Genomic DNA, 25187 nt, shown 5'->3' with positions numbered 1-25187 from the left:
ACCTTCAAAAGGGGTGTAACTATCTGTACACATATTTCAGCTTTTATGGCAGTGTGAGATAATTCAATTAAAGAAAGAGGCGAGGTATTTTGCCAAGTGGATAGACGCCAAATAAACAAAAAAAAGAATTGCCATAAATCACTGTTGCATACAACAATATGAATTGATAACAACATCTAAATACTATTTCTAATTTAGCCTATTGATTCATAAAAATAAAAAAAAACCTCAGATCGCCAATGTCGCATTCACTGTGCTGATTTTTGATGTAACGGATATATTACCATATTTGGTGGGTAATGCTAATTCCCTAATAAAAAATGTATTAAGGTTTACTTGGTCTGTATTATAGCATCACCATGAATACAAATTCATAAACAAACACATCATAAAATCTTAAAGAAATGAACCAGAAAATGTGAATTCTATGTATTATAGATGGTTCATGTCTTAAAATACATCTTTACAGCGCAAGATGCCCTTTAACACTTCAACCTCATTATGAGATTTACAGCAAATCCAGTGTGGACTTTGACCTCTCATTCAAACCACACTCTGACCTCGTCATCATACATTTCTCTCAAGGGCAATAATAAAAACAAAACCATAAAGCTGTTTTACATAAAGAAGACTGTTTATTATTTGATATATATTCCATATGCATCTTCATATAATAGATCTAATACCAGTAAGTCAAAAATAATAATCATATAATATTTATGTAGAGATATATAGATATAAAACTAATCCAATAGTCTACTTAGACCTTGTAAAAAACAATATGGAGAAACTGATAAGCGTCTCCCCAGCTTTAGTATATAGGCGCTTAGAGGGAGCAAAAATGACTAAAAGAACATGACACCTGAACATTGCATCTTATAGAACTACAGTAATAGTAGATTATCTGTGAGCAGCTAAAGTCCACCATTTTGGTTTAAGACACAGGATAGAACAGCTTTTGACAAATACACAATTGCAATTTTGCTTCTAAAAGTTCAGTTTGAATGATGAAACACTCAGATCAGGCATTATATCATGACCATTGACAGGTGAAGCACAAGTGCTCTTCGCTTAATGGCAACTGTTGGATACATAAGACAGCAAGACAACACTGGCTCTTGTGTAGTGGTCCATGTCTGCAGAGGTCAGCGATCCACTGAAGAAATAGTAGGTTCCCGGTGTCCATCAAAACTAGTCACTGATTCTGGTTCTGACAGAAGGGATTATGAGGCTGTGTAGTTAGGCAAGTGGTCATAATGTAATGCCTGATTTGTGAGTTGCAGATATGAAGAACACACTCTAATCACCCAAAGACAAAATATTACAATACATCTCAATACGCACTGGTGATGATTAAAACAAGCACCTTTGAAATTACTGGAGGACAATGGTTGCTAGGGAAGAATACGGAAAATAAAGGGTATGAAGTCAACTTTGAATGTGCTTCTTGTTGATGGTCTACTTTTGTAAACAGTAAGCAGCAAACTCCCAATGTCTTTGTGCGTTCCTGGAAGTCTCACAGTTGGCAGGGACAATACAAATTCCTTCATTAACCGAGATGTCCGCATCTAGAAACCTTGTGAAACTGAAAAGGATGCAAACGTAGAGCAATAGCCTCACAATGACTATCCTGAGTCACTAATATGAAGACTTGCAGCAGTGGAGACTAGATATCCAGGACAGCAGGGGACGTCTTTTCCATTCTTTGGGGAGTCGCAAAGTCGAACTATGGTCAAGAAGAGGCATCGAAGCTGCAGAGACAAGAAAGGGCACACATGTAATTGAAACGCAAATGGTTTCAGGTCATTAAGAGACAAAGTGATACAAGGTGAACTGTGTTAACTGTGATGGGTTGCACTTATCTACATTTGCAGATGATAATGGTTGGATTGGTTGATTAGGTAAGGTGCACAAAGCACTTTCTGCTTTTCCTAGAATGTTCCACAGCAAGGCGTTGAATTGTTCTCTCCATGGACATATCTTTAATGCTCTAATTCTAGGCAAAGCAATAACACCTCCATGGAAACATACAGATTATATTGTGGAACCTTTAAGATAATAATCTTTAGCCCAGTGTAGAAAGTGAGGTATCTCATTTTAACTTTTCATTCATTCTGTATTGAATTTTGTTGATATCCATATTTGCACGTAACAAAAATTTTGAAGATTTAAGTTTGTCGTAATATTAAAATGTGCTGTGTAGAATATAGACTATTTAACATCTTAACAATATTGCCTTTTTCTTCACCCATTACAACTAAGCTAACAGTATTTGGAGAGGGCATGTGTGTGTTGCCCTCACATTTTAGGTGATGGGCTGACAGCGTCTATCTGTGTTCTTTCGTCAAAACATACAGTCGATCTCCATCGAGGGAAGACACAGTTTCCAACATATAAGTAGAATATATTTCACTCACTTTGTTACCACTTAAGATTCTTGCACATTTTCACAAAAGCCACACTTTTATCTAGTACATTTTTTAGGCGAGGGCCAAGGCTATGTACTAACAGAATGCTGTAGATTTTGACTATGAACCAATCAGCGCGCAGTACCAGCTGTTCACTCACAACAGAAACAGTAGCTGAGTGTGAGAAGATGGTGAACATTTGCAGACAATTAAGTTTTAATCTTTTGCGTTATTGTAAAAGCAATATGCTACTGTATGTTTCTATATTAGTGTCCATAAAATACGCTATTACAACATACAGATTACCAAAAAAATTTAGAAATAAAAGGGGCCACAAATCTATTTCAAACCCCTGATGAATGTAGATCATGTGAGCAGAAAACAGACTCCTCAGACTGGACCTCTAGGAACTGCACGAAAAAAGGCTGTTGGCCCACCGCTTCCACGGGTTAAAACATGTCTAATATAGTCCGGTGTGACAGTGCTGGTCAGAGCACTAGTGTCTCAGGGGGAGCTGTGTCTTGTCTTGCTCTCATTAAATATTAACAGCAGCATCTCGGCCTCCCGCTGGGGCCTGATTGAAGATGTGTGGGGGAGCTCATGGGACGAGGACAAGGGGGGGTCACCTTTAGCAGGTGTCCCCCAATGTAAGCCCTGTGATTACACTACAGACCACAGCATGCATGCAAACATATTAGTCACCCAAAGCTGCAATGACATGAGGCCAGCTCATTTCAACATTAAAATGGCTGTACATGATTTTTTTTCTGTGTATAGACAAGCTAAATTTGTTTTACCTCACTAGAGATATGTTGTATAAGCTTCTCCTATGATAGAAATGAGATTGCTATGTGCTGCCAGTATCTAATTTCATCTCCCAAGAAGCAGGAAGTGTGCTGTTAGCATGTCAGTTCTTGTTAACATTACTGTGATGGCAAAACTCCAGTCTGGCCCCTTAAATTTGTGAAAAGCTCATTGCGGCAAATAATTAGGATGCTAGGAATGAAGCTTTGGACCTTTGCAAACTGCAAACTAAATGTTTTTCAGATTTTGAGATGAAAACCAGGTACAGCGCCTATGTTTTCTGCTATGAGCTTCAAATATATTCTCAAAGGGTAGTCTATTCTTTTTCTTACCTGTCCCATAGCTTGACATTTCTACAGTTGTTGGTGCAGCATCCGGCCGATATCAAAGCTGAAAAGAAGAAGAGCAAGAGATGAGAGACACATTTGAAATGATCAGACCAGCCCGTGCTCATTACTGTAATGATACAGTGCTGACATCTGTCCATTTAGAAAAACACAACAAGTTAAATTGACTCATACATAAAACATGATGATTGAGGAGAAAATATTGTGTAAACCAATGGGGAATACAAGTAGAAGCACAGGCAAAGAGTTTATGAGCATAATAAACGCAATTATAATATATGATTACACAGTACAAAAATTATTCTTAGTCTGTCATTAAAGTATGTTTTTTTTTCTGTATGTAACACAAACTGTATAAAGAATTGGATTAAGGGAGTGTCACATCACCCAAAGGCTCCGGTCAAATAAAGCACACGATGCTATAGTACTTATAGGAGTGAATTCGTAACCAGGTCCATATTAGGAATAGGAATTTATTTATGTACAAAATAGAGAGATAAAAACACCAGGATCATGTAGAACAGATTAATACAAACATTTTAAGACCAAAATGATGATGAAGAAGAAGAAGAACTGGCAAAGAGAGGGGTGACAATTTTCCACTGTAAAGTCAATTGGAAACACTATTTGAAACGTGGCGGCTGCAGGTTAGCTATGTCCATTTATATATAAAGACTATGGCATGTACTCATGTTGTGACGTGTACCTATTTTAATGAACAAAGGAGTTGCAGACATTTTTCCCTTCTGTACTGAAGCCTATATGCGGGGTAGGGTAGTGTGATAAGAAGGTGGCAATTAAAGGCTTATTTAATTAAAACTATTTTCAGCCTCAGTTCATTCACAATGGCCAATTCAGATTCAACAAACTAACCTAACCCCCTGTGTTTCTGAGGAAAATGAAACATCGCGCCAGCACTACAAGCAAAACATAGAAGTAATTTCACAGAAAAAACAGGATGATGCGTAGAACAGCTAACCACTCTGCCACATTCTATCAGCACAATGGAATATGTGTCCACAGGAGATAAAAACAGTAAATATTTATTTGTCTTGTCTGGTGCATCTTAACCCGTCGTCTCCTTTGTGAATCTGTCTGACTATAAGTGTGCTGAATATCCCAGAGGGCAGCACTGACTTTATCTCCATGACAGAGACCAGAGGCCAGGCTCGGTTTTATCTTTTGCTTTCAGAAAAATGTTGTTGTCAAAACAAAATGGTGTTATTCTGAAGTGGGGGAAGTGTTGGTCTTGTGTTTCAACAGCTACAGAAAGTGCATATAGCAGCCTTTGCCTAAAGCCGTGCAACCCTAAATTTACTTACTACCTTTATTTGCCCTCCAAAACTGTTCTTTCATCTGTTCTCTCTAAATCTCCTTCTTTGTCTCTCTGGCCCTCTTCTCCCTGCACGTCCGTAATCATGTTTTCAGCACATTTTTCTCCTCACATTAAAGATTCATGTGGCTCTTGTGACCGCAGACTCAGGCTAAAGATTTCAGTAGCCATCTTTGCCCATGTCTCTGGTTCTTTTCTCCTTCTGTTTATCATTGTTATCTTTGGAGGAAGGATGCAAAGCAGTTCACAAAAGACATATGAAACTGGTCTAAAGATGCAGTGGGCACAGGCTATTTTAATTCGCACAACGGGTGAGCCAAGCCAAGCCAGATATTGCAGTTTAAACTGTAAATGTAGTTCAAGGAACGCCCCTTTTGCTGTCTATTATTGGAAAGAACCTTTTCTTTCTAACTGTGAATGAGTTACAGTGAAATAATTGTATCAGGAATAATTGTATTAGAACTGTATTAACTCCTATAGTTATGCTATGGCAACAGATTAATTAGATTAAGGAGAATTCAACCTCAAGAAAAAATGATTGTTCAGTAACACAGTTTCTTCCATGTGCCACAAATCAATGTTATGTTTCTGAAATAACTGCACCATCAGCGAGTTTAGACTGGATCTGAGGCTGTATAACATCAGATATACACATGGAAAAGAAAGTCTACAAGTACATCAGATCCAGATGTGTTCAACATTATTCTTCAAAACAATCACATCTGAAGACCATGTTGTTGTAATAGTGGTGGCGCCCCTCTGCTCCTCAGCTCATAACCAGGTCTGGGTGGGACAAAGCTTAGTCAAACAAGCCTCATGTTAGCACAATATTGTAAAGTGCTGATGGAGACCTAAATCATAAACTCCACAAGTGGAGGAGATCCTTTAGTTAAGGGTATATTGTGTACAACCAAATGCTTGTGTCTAAACTTCCAATTTTGGTCCCATCTCAGAAAAATACGCTTAAGCAATACTTCAGATCAATTCTGACAGCTGGCATTCAAATATTATAAAGCATTTCATATATGTATCAAATCATGAAGAGCACATTTTTAACTTCTGCTGTTAATAATGATACAATGTATTGTGTAACAGCTGACAGATACAATGCAGCTTCTTGTTCAACATGTCAAGCCCTCACAGTTCAGGGTCTTAGGACTCAAACCTTGACTGCTCAAGCACAAGCAATTAGCTTAAATGGATTTTCAGTCTCAAGGTTAGCAGTCACACACCAGTCACAAGATTACAAACTGCTGCCCTGTGTCCATGCTGCTAACACCACACAGCCAAACCTAGAAAATCCCTTTAAAACCAGCCAAAACAATGTCTGATCATAATTCTGTCCAGCACAGTTCAAGGACAATTTATTTTGTGGAAAATCCTCAAACAATGTGTTGATTTACTTATGGGTAAAGCATTAAAGCTAAATGGGATTTATTGTGGTGGCGGGTCAAATCCAGATACACCAATAATGTGATTACTTTCACCCAAGAGCTGAGAAGCAGGGCACTTGTGAAGGCTTCTAAATTTACTCATAAAGAGATGTTGATTAGTTTGGGAGAGGCTAGTCCCATAATAAATAACCTTCGAGTTTGAACAGGGAATACCCTTTGTCTTTAATACATGCACTGTACACTCTTACAAGGAAGATCTACAGATATTACATTCACAGCAGGGAAATTTTGAACTTTTTTTTTTATCACTAGTGAACATTATAGAAACATTACTGTATATGTGCTTAATAGATTTTGAATGTTTACAAAAGTGTGCTCTCTATGATCTGTACAATGTGATATGTTGCTAAATGCTCCAAAATATTTAGTTTGATAAAGATACTTGAAATATAGATTCGATATATATTCTGTAAACAACAGAAACCCTTCCTTCTAGTATCATTTTCAGAAACAGATCAAAACAAATCAACACGTTATTGATGCCTGAATCAGACTAGTAAACAAGCATCACTCCATCCAGAGCTGCTCCGGTGTACCGCCCTCCCTCTCCCTGCGTGCTTCTCTCAACTTACAGGATCAATGCAAGGTAATTTCACATGGCCGTTCCCTTAGATCTCCTAAAAATCTGCCACATCAATAATTCAGGCCTGTTGGGCAGAGGGAAGCCTGTGGAGATGCATAGTAGAAAAGTGACCTTCTGTAACGCTATAGCAGACAAACAGTAAGAAAGGTATCAATGTAACAGCATGAAGCAATACAGTCCATTCAGAACAATCAGAGAAGTTCACTGGTTATAGTGTGTAATATAGGCATTCTACCATTCACTGTTCACTTTATAACTCTTCTGATGGAGGGGACCCGTTTGTCTGAAGATGTCATTTTTATCTTAATGTAACCTTGTCTAACTCTGCTACTCTCCATGCTTTTTAATTGGCCCTCGGGGGTAAATAAGAAAGACTGAACTGAATTAAAGTTCCACATTATGGCATTTCACATCTATCTTCCTGGAGACAAGCAAGTTATGCGACCAGACCAAGTTACAAGTTACTGTTGAAAGCTGACCCCATTCATAGTAAGAATTATTTCAAGCCACTTTTTAGCACTAAAACGTCTAAAAAAATCTATAATTGCAAGTTAAATATATTTAATGTCATACTGCAACAGGCAAAGCAATAACATCTTCATGGTATGGTGGCAGTCGACTTTTAATAATTTGGCAGATTTGAATTAGTAGATAAATAGGAGTGGAAATAAAGTAGAACCCACCATTCAAATTAAACATCATCTTACAGAGCATAAACTGACCACTATTCAAAATAAATGTGTCAGTGCTGGAGTTATTTATAGAAACAAACAGCTTTTGGCCAGTGGATTTTGCCCAATACATGAGACATTGCCAGTCAGACGTGAACTCAGCTTCCATTCAGTGACACAAAGGAGCTCGTATTTATCTGTGATCTTTATAATGAAGTTACACTCCCAGACACAGGAAGAAACAAACAAGCACTTATCTAAACTGAAATTATCTCTTACTTTTTAAAAATAAATCATAAAATGTATACTTCCAAATATAATTGATTTACATGCCAATTGCTGCAGCATGCAGTAACCCAAGTAATACAGAGAGATAAGCTATGTAGTGAATATCAGCATTTACTTATCAGCATTTTACTCATGTACAACTGTAACTGCACACATAGGTTAGCAGTAGTAGTAGCCTATATAGTAGTAGGAGTTGTAGTAGTAATAGTAGTTAATGCCAGAGTTGGGACCAAGTCATCGTTTTGCAAGTCTCAAGTAAGTCTCAAGTCTTTGACCTCAAGTCTAAGTCAAGTCCCAAGTCAAATACAGGCAAGTCCAAGTTGAGTCTCGAGTCACTGACCCATAAGTCCAAGTCAAGTCCAAGTCATCTGCTTTGAGCTTCAAGTCATTTCAAGTCTTTAAACCAAAGTAGCTTAGATTTTTGCAATTTATATAAATTTTAAACTAAATTGTACTTAAAAAAAGTCACAGTATATTTATATATGAGTATTTATAGAGTATGTAAGAGTGGTAGAAATTAGTTAAATTATTTTTTCCTTTTTAAATGTTTTGACAAGATCTTAGTGTGAATCATTATGGTCAGAAGAGAAAAAATTCTGATTTAAAAGTGCTTCCCAAGTATTCTCAATTCTCAAGTTCAAGTTGAGTCCCAAGTCTTAGTCAGTTTTATCAAGTCAAGTCTCAAGTCCTAAAAATAGTGACTCAAGTCTGATTTGAGTTCAAGTCACGACTTGCAAGTCCCCACCTCTGGTTAATGTAATGGTAAATTTTGTCATCTTTTCAATAAAACTAATAATCTGAATAAATCAATGAGTATTTTGAGTACACACTGTTACTTTTTGTATTGTTTCTGAAAATGAAATATCAGATACAAAACAATACAAGATAAGTATTAGCATAAATAAAATAATTTAAACAACTAGTTAAAAGTTTATATCAGCACTCTGGTTTTGGTGATTGAGAATAGCAGAGATTCTGCAGGGTTAAAGTTGTACTGTGGAGCCCTACTGACTTGAGTGCTGTCACAACATAAATCATGCTATTGTTAAAGCCATTCGTTTTTCTGCCCCACTTCACACAGGCCTCCAGTGTTGTCATTTTACAGCGGTGCACTCTGCTCTCTCTCTCTGAGGCGGATTAAATATTTAAGGAGGCATTTGCCAGATAAACTGCTGTTGTCCCATTTTAACTTGTCACCACCATCACTCCTCAGCCCTCATCAATAATGGAGCAGGTGGGGATAAGCTTCAGACCCTGCCAAGTATACACATTTTATAGAGTAACTTTACTTTGATATAATGACAGAAGGGGGAGTTACAAAAGGGTTAACAATACCTGTTTACCCTGGTGATAGATAACAAATACTGGTATTATATTGTTTTCAGTAATTATATAAAAAAAACAATTATAGGAGCTATTAACTGCCATTAATATCATGAATTCTAGCTATACTGAATTGCTAGAAACAGCAGTGGATAGAATAGTAGTAATAGTAGTAATAGTAGTAGTAGTAGTAGTAGTAGTAGTAGTAGTAGTAGTAGTAGTAGTAGTAGTAGTAGTAGAACTGTAAATTCATCTATCCACTGATAAAGAACAGTAAGTACAGTAGCATAGTACCAGTCAGCAATTCTGATAAAGTTGTACTAAAGTAATATTTTGGAGTTTAATTTATTATTTGAATAAAACTGATGTTATTTACAGTGGGTAGATAAAGTACTTCCATTTTTGTATTTTCTTCACACCTTCAGTTCTCAAACCCGGCTTTAGGTTGTGACTCAGATTTATTTACACAGCCTTGAAAATATCTTACACTTGTCATCCAGGCAGTCTCCAGAAATCTGTTTAAAATGTCAAATTCCACACCATAATAAAGCATGCATAGCCCAAAGCTGACAACAGTACTATGTATAAGCTCCAGGGTTAGAGGAGTGTGGAATGAATTTACACAGTTCTTAAAATACATGACTATCACACCTCTCTCACATTAATAAGGTGAAAATAAGACTTCATGGGTGGGAAAAAAGCAATAGATTTATAGGAAACAGACAGATCATATTCAAGATGTATTAGTGCAACTGAAATAATCATTAATTTGTTATCTGTCACAAATGTTGGTATTTGTATAGATATTATCATTGTATCCCACATTATTTGAGATGAAGTTTAATTTCAATTGAAGTATCTGATCTTAATACAAATAATAAAGTTTAAATATTTTTTGCAAGTAATTATTATATTTACTGCATATTTTCACAACCGTTTCACAGCCAAAAAACTCTTTTTGAAATATCTCAGCCTCTGAATAAGTTGAAATGTTGATTTTTAACTGCTAAACCCACATTTTCAGGGTCAGGGAATCAAATGGTGCTAGTTACAAAGCTGTAAGACCTACCCACATTAACCCTTAGATGCATAAGTGGGTCAAAAATGACCCAGCTTGGTTGTTTTCTTGCAATTTTATTGTAATATTTGCATGTAATACTCCATGTTCCTCCAAAAACATGTTTGTTTTTTTTTAAATTATCCTGTTGAAATACATCAACAATATGGGTAGATCAAACTTTAAACATCACATGCTGTTGGTCAGATAACTCAAAGAGTTTAAAAGTAGCTAACATAAAATTTGGATGTTGAATGTCAACATACGCATTTAGACCACAATATGATTACACAACCTTTTTAATTAGACATTTTCTATATATCATCATTATCATCATCACTTTCATACAACCATAGATCATATATATATATGCGTGGACAGGGCTAATGCTGTAGCCACCGCGTGTCAAACAGGAAGTTCTCCAGGAGGCTCTTCCGGCTCCTTCTGACCCTAGGCTCCAATGGACTTATATTAGGATCTTGTCACCCCTCTCTCTGTAACTGCTGCTGTGAGCCTCGTCATTTTGGTCTTAAAATGTCTGCATTAACCCGCGACACATGATCCTGACTTTTTCCCGCTATTTTGTCCGTCAAAAAAATCCTATTCATAATATAGAGCCTGGCTCCAATCATGAGCCTCATTTGAGCGGCACTGAACACTGTGGGTCACCTGACTTAGTCCACTTCTTGTATACAGTCTATGCATACAACACGGCTTGGGAAATATCATTATTCTGGCAGTGGCTGCTGCACTGATACATGTCAGTACAGGCTAAATCTTTAGTTTCTGGTGTGCAGTTCTGCAGTCGCCTTTGTACTTGGCTGTGGTGAACTGTGGACCTGAACCCTGGGCCTTCACTAGGACCAATTGCTGCTATCATGACATCATTTAGTTAAAGAAAACTAAATGAAGCAAATCACACATGCACTTATTTCATATATTTGTTTAATAAACATTAGCTACTGTTCAACAGGATGGATAGATTTTTTTTTTTTTTACCATAGACTGTAAAGAAGTGGTCTAAGCGTTCAGCTGTTCACAGTTACAGGAGTGAATATGGAGCAAGGCTTTATATTATTCCATTCCATTTAATTTTCTTTTGTTTATCCGGGGCCAGGTCGCGGGGCAGCAGTCTGAGCAGGGCCTCCCAGACTTCCATCTCCACACACACTTCCTCCAGCTCGTCCGGGGGGATCCCGAGGTGTTCCCAGGCCAGCTGAGAGAAATAGTCCCTCCAGCATGTCTTAGGTGTTCCCCTGGACCTCCTCCTGGTGGGACATGCCCGAAACACCTCTCCAGGGAGGTGTCCAGGAAGCATCCGGAACAGATGCCCGAGCCACCTCAGCTGGCTCCTCTTGACATGGAGGAGCAGCGGCTCTACTCTGAGCTCCTCCCGTGTGACTGAGCTCCTCACCCTGTCTCTAAGAGAGCGCCCAGCCACCCTGCAGAGGAAACTCATTTCGAGCGCTTGCATCCGTGATCTCGGCCTTTCAGTCATTACCCAGAGCTCATGACCAAAGGTGAGGGTAGGAACGTAGATTGACCGGTAAATCGAGAGCTTTGCCTTTCGACTCAGCTCCCTCTTCACTGCAATGGTCAGATACAGCAACCACATCGCTGCTGACGCTGCACTGATCCACCTGTCAATCTCATGCTCCATCCTCCCCTCACTTGTGAACAAGACCCCGAGATACTTGAACTCCTCCACTGCAGGCAAAGACTCTCCACCCACCCAGAGAGGGCAAGCCACCGTTTTCCAGTCGAGAACCATGGCCTCGGATATGGAGGAGCTGATCTTCATCTCAGCCGGTGAGGAGTGTGATTCCCCTGTAGTTGGAACACACCCTCTGGTCCCCCTTCTTATACAGAGGGACCACCACCCCAGTCTGCCAGTCCAGAGGCACTGTCCCCGACTGCCAAGCGATGTTGAAGAGACTTGAGATACTCAGGACGAATCTCATCCACCCCCAGGCTCTATATTATGAATAGGATTTTTTTGACAGACAAAATAGCGAAAAAAATAAATAAATTCAGGATCATGTGTTGCGGGTTAATACAAACATTTTAAGAGTCAGAAGGAGCCGGAAGAGCCTCCTGGAGAACAGCGTTAGATCTGTCCACGCATATATACAGTCTATGGTTGTATGAAAGTGATGATAATGATGATGTATAGAAAATGTCTAATTAAAAAGGTTGCGTAATCATATTGTGGTCTAAATGTGTGTGTTGACATTCAACATCCAAATTTTATGTTAGCTACTTTTAAACTCTTTGAGTTATCTGACCAACAGCATGTGATGTTTAAAGTTTGATCTACCCATATTGTTGATGTATTTCAACAGGATAATAAAAATAAAAAAAACATGTTTTTGGAGGAACATGGAGTATTACATGCAAATATTACAATAAAATTGCAAGAAAACAACACATTTTTGACCCACTTATGCATCTAAGGATTAATGTGGGTAGGCCTTATAGCTTTGTAACTAGCACCATTTGATTCCCTGACTCTGAAAATGTGGGCAGTTAAAATCAACATTTCAACTTATTCAGAGGCTGAGATATTTCAAAAACAGTTTTTGACGGCCATTTAAAAAAAAAATTCAATATGGCTGCCATATAGATATCTGGGATTTTCTGACTCCATATACTATAACCTTTCCAAAAATATATAGTATAGCAAATCCCCCAAAAATTCCCACTAAGGTTAAAAAGTGAATATAAGGAACTGGACTATATGGCATTAAGCCTTTGTATCTTCAAGAGTAGACCAAACCAGTTACAGGTCAGATCTGTGGAAAGACTGCCCTGGTCACAGTCAGAATGCTTGTTTTTTTGTTTTGTTTTTTAACTGCAATTGAATAAATCTAAGGTAGAAATGTTTAATGTCATACTGTGGAACATTCCAAACAGAGCATGACATATGGGCCAACAACCAAAAAGTTACGTAGTGCACCTGTTCATTACAAATGTAATCTAAATAAAGTTGTACCATACTTGTAACTGTATGTATATTATATTTCCATAGTAATAACAGTGCAGTCAGTGTGTTCAGGTCAGGAAAAACAGTGCATCAGATGGACAGAGTGCACAATGGAGAGACAGGATATACACAAATGCTTGAGGAAATGGATAAATATATCTGGGAGATGTGAAGGAAGAGAATAATGATGATGGCAGCTGCAGCCCTTCTGACATGCCATACGCCTGATATGTTATCTAGTGTAGTGGAGAATGGAGACTGTGGATATGGAAAAGCATCAGGACTGGACCAGTGATTCAAACTACCCAGATGCAGCACACAATGGATGTAATAATCTAAGAAAAAGAGACAAAACTCAAGAAACCTAGAGGTGGAATTTACTTTGTTAGCGAGGAAGCACATTCTACAATTCTGCTGAATATGGCTTCTTGCTGTAACTGTATACAGCCCATTATTCAAGTCTTCAACTGTTTTGTTGTTATTGTCATATTCTATTGGAATAGCTGTAAATACAATATATAGTATACCACAAATAATAGACGAATATGACCAATCTTTTCTTTCCCTTTAGCTTTTTCATTTCAGTGTTACCACAGCAAATATATTCCTTTTCATAGAATGAATAAGCACAGAGATATGAATGTACAGTTCATTCCACAATTCACTCAACTGTTGTTTTGCATATGTTGAGCTGAAAGAAAAAGTGACTCTAGTCTGAGTTCCTCTCAAGTGACTGACCTCCTCACCTTATCTCTAAAAGAGTGCCCAGTCAACCCTGCAGAGGAAACAAATTTTAACCACTTGTATCTTGAACTTTCGGTCATTACCCAAAGCTCACGGACATAAGTGAGGGTAGGAACGAAGATTAACTGGTAAATAGAGAGCTTTTCCTTTTGACTGTTTGCTTTGCTCCTTCATCACCACAACAGTCTGATACAGCGACCGCATCACTGCGGAAGCTGCACTGATTCACCTGTCAATCTCACGCAGCATCCTTCCCTCACTCATGAACAAGACCCCCAGATATTAGAAAACCATTTGAGGCAGGTTTTCTCCACCCACCTAGAGGGTGCAAGGTACCTTACTGGTCGAGAACTCTGGCCACATATTTAAAAACCCTTCTAATTGTGCATTCTCCCTGTCGTGCTCTTCACCTGATCACTGAGTTCCGCTCTGACATGGCTGAAGTAAATCCAACATAACTGACTGTGGTTAGTGACTTTGGGACAGCACAGACTCCCCGCGGCCCTGTAGCCCTGCTCTTGAACACGGCACCGCTGCACTTCCACTTAATTACCTGGCCTTAGCTCACTCTCTTTCAGCTCAGTGGGTTCAAGCGCTCCACTGAGTCGGCCTGCTACTGTGGAAGGGACCTCTAGATATTTGAGGGTTTGACATGCAGCTTTGACAATAATGTGCTCCATTGTTGAACTTCATTTGAATAGAAGGTTGTTGACATTTTTGTCATTTAAAATCTTTAGTTATAACTTGGTTACATTGTCTCCTTGCTCATTCATGATTCATAAGTTGTTGTTTTACACTGTGTCCCTTCAAAACAACTATTGTCAAGTGTTTACTGAAAAATTTATCCTATATCATAATGTGGTTACATGGTGAAGGAATACACATTAAATCAACTACAATGGGGCAAGAGTGTTTAAAACACACACATCATATAGACATGAAAGGACAAGATCTTCAGTGTTTCCCTAATTAAAGCTTATCCAATGACACATTTCCAGAATTTCTATTTGGACAAATTTTACAAATTTTTCTGCCTTCAGGTGAATATCTCCACTGTGAGATCACAGTTGAGTCTTCTCTTGCATTTTATTTATTTACTCTGTAATTTCAGTATCAATATCTGCACACAAAAAAAAAGTCATTCAAACCTACAGAGACAGGAGTGACAGCAGGGCAAATAAACAAAGTGCCTAATCAGACAGTGGTGGGTTAGTGCTGCTGAGTGCCCATAGGCTTCTGTGTTTTGGATAATTAGTCTCAGGTGTAATTAGAAATGCCAGGAAAGCATTTAGAGGAAGCATTTTATATTAATGATCACTGCTTACAGACTCATGTGGCTCACGCTCCCTCCACTTGAAAGATCTCAAGAGCTTAACATTATTTAAGATCCCATGCATAATTGAGTTTTCTTAAGATTCTCTACATTTATAAATTAATTTACTTATTGCACTGATTTAGCCATAAATAAATTGAATGGCATATGTGATTAAAAAAATATTAAAATGCAAAGTAATAAGCTAACTTGTTTACTGTGTTGCATATTATATGATGCTGCAACATAGACCTGTCAATAATTACTATGAAGTTATTGAATATAGCTGGAACAATATATTTTGGGGCTCAATATTTATTGTGAGTATTTTTCTTTGCAATAGTGGATAGATTTTAGCAATTTTTTAATGTAACACGATAAGATTTTAGAGAATAACTTCTATGGCTAATTATCGGTACATTCTACAATTTAGCTGATACAGCTCATGCTTTTTGATGATTCTGTCCATTTAAAAATTGGTTTACTGGGATTATCCTGCTTTGTGTCAATGGCATAAAATAGTTTTGATATTATCATTTATCACACTATATCTCTGTAGCAATATATCATGCTTCAGAGTTGTTACCATGACAGACTTATTGCAATAGGTACTGCAATTTTGCAATATTTACCCCAAAAAAAAAACACAACCTTAAAGTTATCACTTTTATTGAGAGGGTTGAAAGTTTTCTGAACTTAAAACCCCCAGCCATTCACACTTCTAAACAGATTTCTGGTGAAATAGCCCTGTAAGTCTCATAATAAAGTATTTATAAGGCATTAATAAGCACTTGTCATTTGTTATTATTACTGTTAATAAACCATTAACAACAAAACAAGTGTGAGCATTAATAAGTTGCTTATTATACTATGATCGACAAGCCAAGTGATTCATGGTTTGTATTCAAGCACTTAATAAACATGCTTAATTTAATTATAACAGTAGACGGGTTCATGAATACATTTAGAAAGGCTTTATCACTATAAAGTTTATGAAGAGGTGCTGCAGTTCCCCAATCTAAAACATCTAGTGTGAAAATGTGCCTTTTCATTTTAAGCAGAGTCAGTCTTCAACAAAAAGCCTGTTAATACACACAGTTTACTTCAGTAACAACATAGATAAAATGTAGGTGAGGGATGAATTCAAACTGCATCCAGATCATTGGAAATCACAAATGTCAAGTAGTAAACAAGAATGGGCATGCAGGCAGTGAGTTGGTATCAAAAAGTAAAACTCAGTGAGCTAAATATTGAAAGACTCAGATCTCAGTAACGCTACCTCAAATGGGGTCAATGGGAGCCTAGTCATTTATTATTATTATTATTGTTTTTTTTATATATTAAGGAACCTTATTTTAAAGCATTATCACCACTACCTACACCTCTGGGCATAAGAAGTATTATAAAATGTTTTAATGATCTGTTCATGTACACTGCAGCCTGATGCTGTTTCCATTTATACTTAAAATGATCTGTAAAAATGTGGTTCAATTTATCTGAACAATGAACAGTTAAGTTTTAAAACAGTGATTAACTGTCAAACTCTTCAATCAGGATATTATGCATGTCACATATGTTCAATAGCCTATTTTAAACACAAACAGTTATAAGCAGTCATCTATATTCCTAATTTCATTCTCATGTGTTCTAACAAAGCAACAGTAACCACGTGTCTCCATGTGAATGTCCAAACTATTTTACAACTTCAAAAACCCTCTGTACTGGTACGGCATTCGATACGGTCATGTGTGAGCTGAGCTCAGTAGCAGTCGACTAGTCGCTATTCATGGTTTCATTGTGGTTTCTGCGTTCGTATCTTTTCCATCTATCTTTCTCTACAACACATGTCCCACCAAACTGACTGGCAAAGTGAGAAAAGTAAAAAACCATGTCATTTCAACAGGTGCTGTTTACCACCCCGATATGGAAGAGACCTTACCCTTGTATAAAGTCACCATAAGTATCACTCTCATTTTGCATTTCTGTCAGAAAAGGTTGATTAGTGGACACTTAAGTGTTTTTGTTTTGGGGTGTCCCTCAGATTGTTATGGTCCTGCACCTCTTGAGGAAGCAGGAGGAGGGCCTCCTGTCCACTGTGGTCACTACTGACCACATGATCAGGGCAGTGCAGGAGCGGGCAAAGAGGTTTATCCGTGTTCAGATGTGGGACTTTGAGATGAAGGAGAAAGATGAAGAGGAAGCCAGACCTCTTCTGAATTTTGTAAGATGTTCAATCTTTAAATTCCAGTCCTGTGCACTAATGCTGATCTGATTCTTCTGTTTGTCTCAGACTTGAGATGTTATGAACACGTTCAAAATGGGAGACACTGTGTTTGGGGCAAGGCGGCTCCTCGTGTGTCCTGAAGACATCCCTGAAAACTTTCTGTAGGTCACAAACACTGTTCATAATCATGTCTGTTTGAAATGAATGTTCAGCTCATTTGACTTGTCTGTTTCCCCCAAGGACCCAAAGATCATTCACCTGGCTCATGAGTTTTGGGACTCTTTGTCTGAGCAGACAGAGGAGTGTCCCTGTGTCCTCCAGCCCAGGTATGTGGTATTGGCTACTGTATGTTCTGGATGTACTACAGCTGTCTCACAGCTCGTTTGGAGAGGCCAGTGAGCAGGCCATTACAGTAGTCTAATCTACTGGAGAAACGCATGGATAAGTCTCTCCAAGTCGCTTTAGACAGTATACCTTTGATTTTTGCTATGTTTTTTAGATGGTAAAAGGCCTCAGATATTATTGATTTGATTAGATTAGATTGATTAGATTTCTAGCCTGATTTGAAGGTTGTAGAGAGAGACTGGAGGTGACTGCTGACACTTGTCTTTCTGTGGGCCAAAGACTATGACTTCTGTCTTGTCTGAGTTTAGCTGGAGAAAATTGTTTTGCATCCATAATTTCAACAGAATACTTTCTGTCTTCTAGATATAATTTGAACCAGTTGCAGTACCAGAGATGCCCACCCAGTCTTTATAAGAGGATGCTTCCCATGCTCCCACCACACAGCCCCTCCCTGCTTAGCCCTCCCCTGGCAGAACAGCAAGCATCATAAACATGAACTAATTCAACATTTTAATACTTTGTTATACCTCAAATTTGAGGTAGAGCACATAATTGTGATTATGGAAACAGATTTTGCACCCTTTATTCCCCATCACAAATAAACTAAGTAAAGTAATTTGTCCACAACAAACAGATTGTCTTTTTTTGTTTGTTTGTTTGTTTGTTTGTTTTTACAGGGGGTCAGTCTATTGATTGATTGATTTGACTTGGAGAAGGGGAGGGGCCAGTGAGATTATTGGTACAAAGGCATACATTTACTGGTTATTGGTTATTTGCCCATATTCAACTATAATGTACAAACTGTATTAACAGTTTATTCTCAAATCTCTCTCTCATTTATTTATTTATTTATTTATTATTAGCAAAGGTTGTGTTCTTTGCACTTGAAATGACAGTTCAGGGGGTATTTCAGAAAACAGGACAGACAAACAATGAGCATTTACAAAAATATTTCAGCAATGCTTTAAAATAAGATTCTATAATACCAGCCCCATTCTGACAAGCTGTGGCTCTATTCTCCCCCATTTGACGTCACTCTTCATGGAGAAGAGGCTTTCCGTCCACTTGCCTGGTGCTTCTGATGCGAATGAAGCCAAAGGGAGATGTACTGAGAGGAGGGAGCAAACAGCCAGTAATCCACTCAAACACTTCCTCCAGTTCTTTCTTCCATAGCTCAGGCTGGCTCTCTGCACTTCCTCTGAGGTCTTTGTAATCAGACTTCTCTCTCGGCCGGACAGCTGCGATTCACATTGGCAGCCAATTAGGGAAAGACGAAGAGAAGAGAGATAGCTGGATTTTAAGCACGACTGGTGAGAGGCACTATACATTATCTTGGGGCCGGAGTTTTAGAGACGATTTCCGGTTGCACTGGCAGGCACTTGGTTATAATAAGCTGAAGGGTTGAATCATTGGTATAATTATGACTGTGAATGAAAGAAAGTTACTGGTATTACTGGATAAGCTTTCTTAATTAAATTGTGGTTAAATACAAAACATGAAAAGGCACAAAACTATTAAACTATGGACAATCATAAGAAGATCATATGCAAAAGAAAAAGTGGTCAAACTGGACTAGAGCTCCATAATTTATTGAAAAAAAATGAATTGCAATTACAGACTTGTGATTTATGTTTGATAGGATTCTGTTCAGAGTGCATGTTGTAAACAACTCCTGGGAGCATTAACATTTCAGAGAAGATTGAAATCTAAAATTATAAACTAACGCAAGAATCCCATGCATTTCAAAAAATGTTTGTTGAGGTCTATACCACAGATACGGTTCTTCTAGATAGTATTTGCTCTTTACAAAGGACATTCTATTATCTAAATTGCAGTCTTTCTCTTTGCAGCCCTATGTCTGACCCATGCATGCAGCTTAACTGTGTATGGGTTTTGTTACAGAAGAAATGTGTGTGTGGCATAGTTGCATCACAAGGGCAGAGATGCACCCATAGTGCTCCTTCCTCTGTCTGATTATCACCACAGCTTAAGCTAATATGCAGAACCAGCGATTACTAAAGCAGAAAACATGATTAAGTATTTTTTCCTTTTGAAATAACCCCACTGTGGCGCGTACATCTTATTGGCTTATAGTGAACAGTCAGGCCTTCAGTCTGGGTCAGGAGGCTGCAGAGGATTACTATGGTCCACAAAATGAGATGCTATCGCTGCAGAAAAGACAGATGTTTGATCTGGGTCACTACTGAATTGGCAGGTTACAGCGTTTATGCTGCTTAGAGTTACATATACTTTACAATCCAGTTTCATAATAAAATATGGGTCAGGGCAGTTGTATTGTCAGATTTGTTGTATTTGTTCATGTCTTTATGGCCCAGTATACATTACTATTTAGAAAATTGTGAAAATGGTCCTAATATAGCGAGTATGAAGTTGTGAACTTGGGCATGCCTGGTAAGCTGTGAGAAGAGGCGACAGAACTTTGTATTAAAAGGTCAGAGCAGTGACATTGTTGTTTGTATTTATTTAGGATTTTGCCTCAGTCTAAATTGCCTGAGCTTCTGTTGCAAATGCTTCTCTTTCATTTGTCCAAATAAAAGGCTCCAGTAGTGACCCTGAGTAAGACGTGGCAGTGCATCAACCAAACACTGTTTGTGCATAATAATACTCAGCAAAAGGCTTAGGGGATAATCCAACCAAGTGGAGTGCACTACACTGTCACAGGAATTAAAATCGCTCTCCATCCAAAAAAAGGGCACGGCTGTCAGCATGGGTCAGAGCGTGACACATAACCAAGCACGTTACTTCATCTACACTTTTAATGCAAACATGATGAACAACTAAATATCTACCAACCATAAACCAATCCATTTATGAAAGACAACTCACAAGCCTGCCTGTAAACAGCCCTATACTCCTCCAATGCTGTATTGTGGAATTTTTATAACTAGCCCAGATATTGACAGGGTCTTCAGCGGTCAATATCCACAATAACTTGATCACCCCATATATTTATATACAGTCAATAGTCATCCCCACACAGGAGAAGAAACAACAACAGGATCTGGCCGAGGGATTATAAGACTCAAAGTGAGCAAAAATATATAACAAGAGACTAAAATAAAATTATAGACTGACTTTCTGTGAGATATATGTACTCATCAAATTCACTCATCGTTTCATTTGATCACTCATCAAACTGCCAATCCATACTGCAAAACATCTCCTATTTTTTCAACACATTTAAAGGTTACTGTCTGATAGTACCATGCTCTCACAACAGTCTGCTGAGGATTTCCAATGCAGTAATACTGTGGGGCCTGTATACAGACTCCCTACTGCAGGGTTTCAGGTTGCATCAAGACTAAAACCCCTATGGAACTACAAGAGTGCTCTGCGGTCACAAGCTAAAAAAGCAGATCAAAATCAAAAGTTGTCCGTGTCTGCTGCCAGGAAGGATAGCTAGGTAAGGTCATACATAAAGTCAATACTGTGCAAAGATTTTAAGCAAATACAAAATGGGTAATACTAATACTACTACTACTACTACTATTAATAATAATAATAATGAACTAGAATTATATAGCACCTATAAGACACCCAAAGCAATTGAAAGAGGAAGTACTATAATAATAATCATCATCATCAATCAATCAATAATAATCAATTTAATAACCATGAAAATTTGCATTACACAGGGAAGTCACATTTGCCTTCTAAAAAACATATCAGTTTACATTATTTATGAAGCCTCCTTGTCTCCTGTAACTTCAGAGTGGTTGCATTCCAGCTAATATTTCACCTTGAATAGTTTGTCCTTTATCTTCTGCCAGCATTATGCCACTCAGCACTTTTCCCCGGACCTGAGAAATCATTATCGGCCACCATGGGGTATTTAAAGCGCAGCCAAGTCACTACTTTGAAATTCCTCCTCCACTCCTACATGCTTAAGCCTAACGGACTTCACAGAGACCACCATGCTGCATGGAAGAGCCAGCAATACAATGACATTGTGGTTTCTGACAGTGGGAACAACACAGCTATTTTCAGAAAGTATATTTTAACCATCACTAGATATATTGAAAAACTGTGTTTCCATTCTTTGCTACATAACCAACCCACATCTCAACACAAAATCAATATTGCAAAACAATTGTAGCAAAATATTGGAAAAAAATATTTCCTTATTCTGTAAAGGTCTCAGTGTTTCACAACCTTGCACAACTGGTTTCAGAAAATATTTAGCAAAAAAGGAGATTAAGTAACAAACCAAATGCCTGTTTTGTTTAAACAGGTAATAATACTAGATATTGAATATTCTCTTGAAAAATTGCCATTTTAGTTGGAGAGCTAATATTCCAATATGGCGAACGTGCACGCAAACCTACCATTCATGCCGTTGTAAATGGTCCGATGGTGAGGTGACAGTTCGTCCGTGTTGGCCCTCCTCTGGCCCTCTCTGCCTGGGCTCCCAAACTTGGCATGGTCTGGGCTCATACTATACTGGTGCCGGTGTGTCTCAGGGCTCCCTCCTTGGACCACAAAACTTTTCTCGTGAAGCTCAGATGACCCTAGATGCCCCTGGCGATGTTCAGGACTCCCACATCCTGTACTGCTGATGCTACTCCTGTGGTGCCTTTGGAAGAGCTCCCCGCTGCCCCCCGTGCCCAGATAGTGCTGCCTCTGCCCTAGGACTAGATCAGAGCTGTGATGCTTTGGGTGCTGCTCCGGACTCCTCCCCCCAATATTCCTGCCATATTTCTCTGGGCTCAGTCCCCTCATGACTCGGCTATGGTCAGGCACAGAGATGGACCCGCAGCGAGGTCGGCACAGCTGGGGTAGAGTGTAGGGGTACTCTAAGCTGGTGCTGCGGTGGCGTCCAGCAGGGTGCTCAGGGCTGGACATGTCCCTGTCTAAACCGGTTATACCCCCTATCGCACTGATGCTGCTGCACCTTGGTTTGTGCACTATCTCTGGGCTGCCCTTGTCTCCAGTGCTACTCACACTGGCCACGCCCACAGTCAGATGCGTTTGCTTGTGATGTGGATGGTCTGAACTCTCAGCGCTACCTGCACTGGACGTACTGCTACCATCTCCCACATCTCTCATGAGAAGTCCTTGTCCAGGCACCAACAACAGACTGTTCTGACTATCTATGGAGTTACGGCAGCCCCCTATGCCACCTCCACTTCCGGTCCCGCCTCCTCCTCCTCCTGATGCCAAGCCTTTCTCTTCATCCAGCATCAAACAAAGCTCCTTTAGCTCCATATTCTCCCGGATGACATCCTCCTGGCGCTGCTCCAGCTCCTTCAGTTTCTGGAGGTACAGTGAGACTTCTTTGCGCATGATGCTAGCGCTGTAGCGGCCTAAACGCTGCCACTCTCGGGACACACGTTTGCCTTTCTGGCGGTCATCGTCAAGGAAACAGCACAAGTCCCGCAGCTCACGATTGTCTTCCTGCAGCTTCTGGTTAATGTCCTAGGGAAAAAAAAAAGAAAAAAAAAGGAATGGAGTGGGCACAGAGCAATGCAAAAATATAAAAATACATTTACTGTGTCATTGTTTGACCTACCCTCAGTATATAAATATTTAAAGGTATTTCATATTGTAACTTAAAGTTGTTTGTAATGTAGTAGTAGTAGTAGTAGTAGTAGTAATAGTACAACATGAGTAGTAATCTCTCAATCATCAATGTGGGTGCATGAATGATTAATGAATTAGCTGATGGCACATCTTGGCAGCCTCATTTCCATCAGTCTACCCCAAGGCAGCTATGGCTAAAGAAGTACCAACATGATTAGAATGTGGCACTTTGGGAAGCTTATAAAACAAGCTTATTAAGTTCATTACAATTGTAAGGCATTATTATTAGGCTATTAAAAAATGTAAAACGCATTGAATTCAATTAAGTTATAAAGCAGCTGTAGCTCTGTTAGTAATAGTTGTAGTATGTGAGTAAACCAGTGATGGCACACATCTCCCCTGTATGCTCCAGCTTTATGCTGCTCTTTACCCTGCAGCTTTTCACAGTGTAATTAGCAGCTTGGATCTGCGGACAGGCTGTTATTTATATAACCTGCAAACAATGTCACCCTTCTGACACCAAACATCTATTCTACAAACTATGAAATGTAATGTTGTTTTAACAGAAACTGCATTGCTTATAATATGCAGGACTCCAGGAATGTAAGCTGTGGCAGCTAGTCTAAGAATAGACACAAAGAGAAATCTGGACAGCAGATTTTTAAAGGTGGAGAGGAGGGCACTCCTTTTATATCGCCTCTCCAAGTACTTCTTTAAAGCGGCCTAAATGGTGTGCTGTAGAGGCATGTTTTGTCTACGGAAAAGTTAAGTGGCAATTCAGTAGTGCAACCACTGTCAATCACAAGCTTAAGAGTTAATGGTCAGTCTCCTAAAACACCTGAACATTCTGTGCGCGTGTCCAGGTGTGCGTTAAAGCTATGATCTCATCTTCTCTGCGCCCCCTCACCTTGAGCCCCCTGATCTCGTTCAAGTGAAGCTGTAGGCTACGGTTGACCTCTCGGATAAGATTGCCGTGGTCCAGGATCACGCTCATCTTGTCGGCCTCGGAGCGTCTGAGCCTTCGCACCAGCTCCTCTTTGCTCCACTTTTGCAGCTCATCGTCCGTGAGACCCGAGATGTCCTCCGCGGGACTTTCGGTTTTCGCTATCGACAGCTGGACCTGGGGCTGTGGCTGGGGCGGTGGAGTCGCCTTCTCCATGGGCACGGCTCCGACTCCAACAAAGCGAAAATACTCCTCTGCTCACGAGCAACCTTTGCTCGCATCCGCTCCAGAGTCGGATATAGCGTGGATCCGGCTACCGTCTGGTACCCAGTCGCATAGTTTGGCCTTTTCTGTTGCTTCCGACTTATTACTCTGCGGAGCAACAGCTGAGGATGCCGGCTGAGTGTGACAATAAAAAGAGGAAGCTTCTGCCTATCGCTGCAACATCCTCAGATCAGAGGTAGCTTCAGAATAGATGCAAAAATAAACGTGAAATTAGCCGTTTGTTCCAGATAACAAGCCCAAATCCAATGCAGGACGTAGCCTGTAGTGAGTGGAGCTTCAGAGGAGAGAGTCTATACACACCTGCCAACAGATGGGCTGTGTTCAGTTTGAGAGGAGGCTGCGTGAGGAGGGCTCCCTCTCTTTGGCTCCATCTAGAGCTCTCGTGGTTACTTCAGATATATAAAAGGATCCACGCGCCATCTAGCGGCCATACTAACATACTAACAATTAGACCTAGCAGGCCTACACCAGACAGTATTTGAAGTAAACCAAACTGTCCAATGAGAAGGTTTAACGGTGATTATTAATATGCACCTCCAGTT

General features: G+C 39.2%; 1 protein-coding gene across 1 annotated transcript; it reads right to left on the bottom strand.

Moving 5' to 3' along the window:
- Window positions 1–712: 712 nt before the first annotated feature.
- Window positions 713–25007, bottom strand: ccdc85al (coiled-coil domain containing 85A, like). The gene is made up of 5 exons (XM_020941969.2): window positions 24946–25007; window positions 24325–24824; window positions 22223–23312; window positions 3545–3602; window positions 713–1751 (listed from the first exon to the last, which is right to left on the bottom strand). The coding sequence occupies exons 2-5, from the start codon at window positions 24574–24576 to the stop codon at window positions 1733–1735; spliced, it is 1419 nt and encodes a 472-aa protein (XP_020797628.1). The 5' UTR covers window positions 24577–24824; window positions 24946–25007; the 3' UTR covers window positions 713–1732.
- Window positions 25008–25187: the final 180 nt, after the last annotated feature.

This window comes from Boleophthalmus pectinirostris, unplaced genomic scaffold (assembly GCF_026225935.1).
Source record: "Boleophthalmus pectinirostris isolate CB_2022bp ecotype Guang Dong unplaced genomic scaffold, ASM2622593v1 HiC_scaffold_22, whole genome shotgun sequence".
Taxonomy (NCBI): Eukaryota; Metazoa; Chordata; class Actinopteri; order Gobiiformes; family Gobiidae; genus Boleophthalmus; species Boleophthalmus pectinirostris.
The sequence above is the reverse complement of the archived record's forward strand: the minus strand, read 5'-3'. Positions and strand labels throughout refer to the sequence as shown.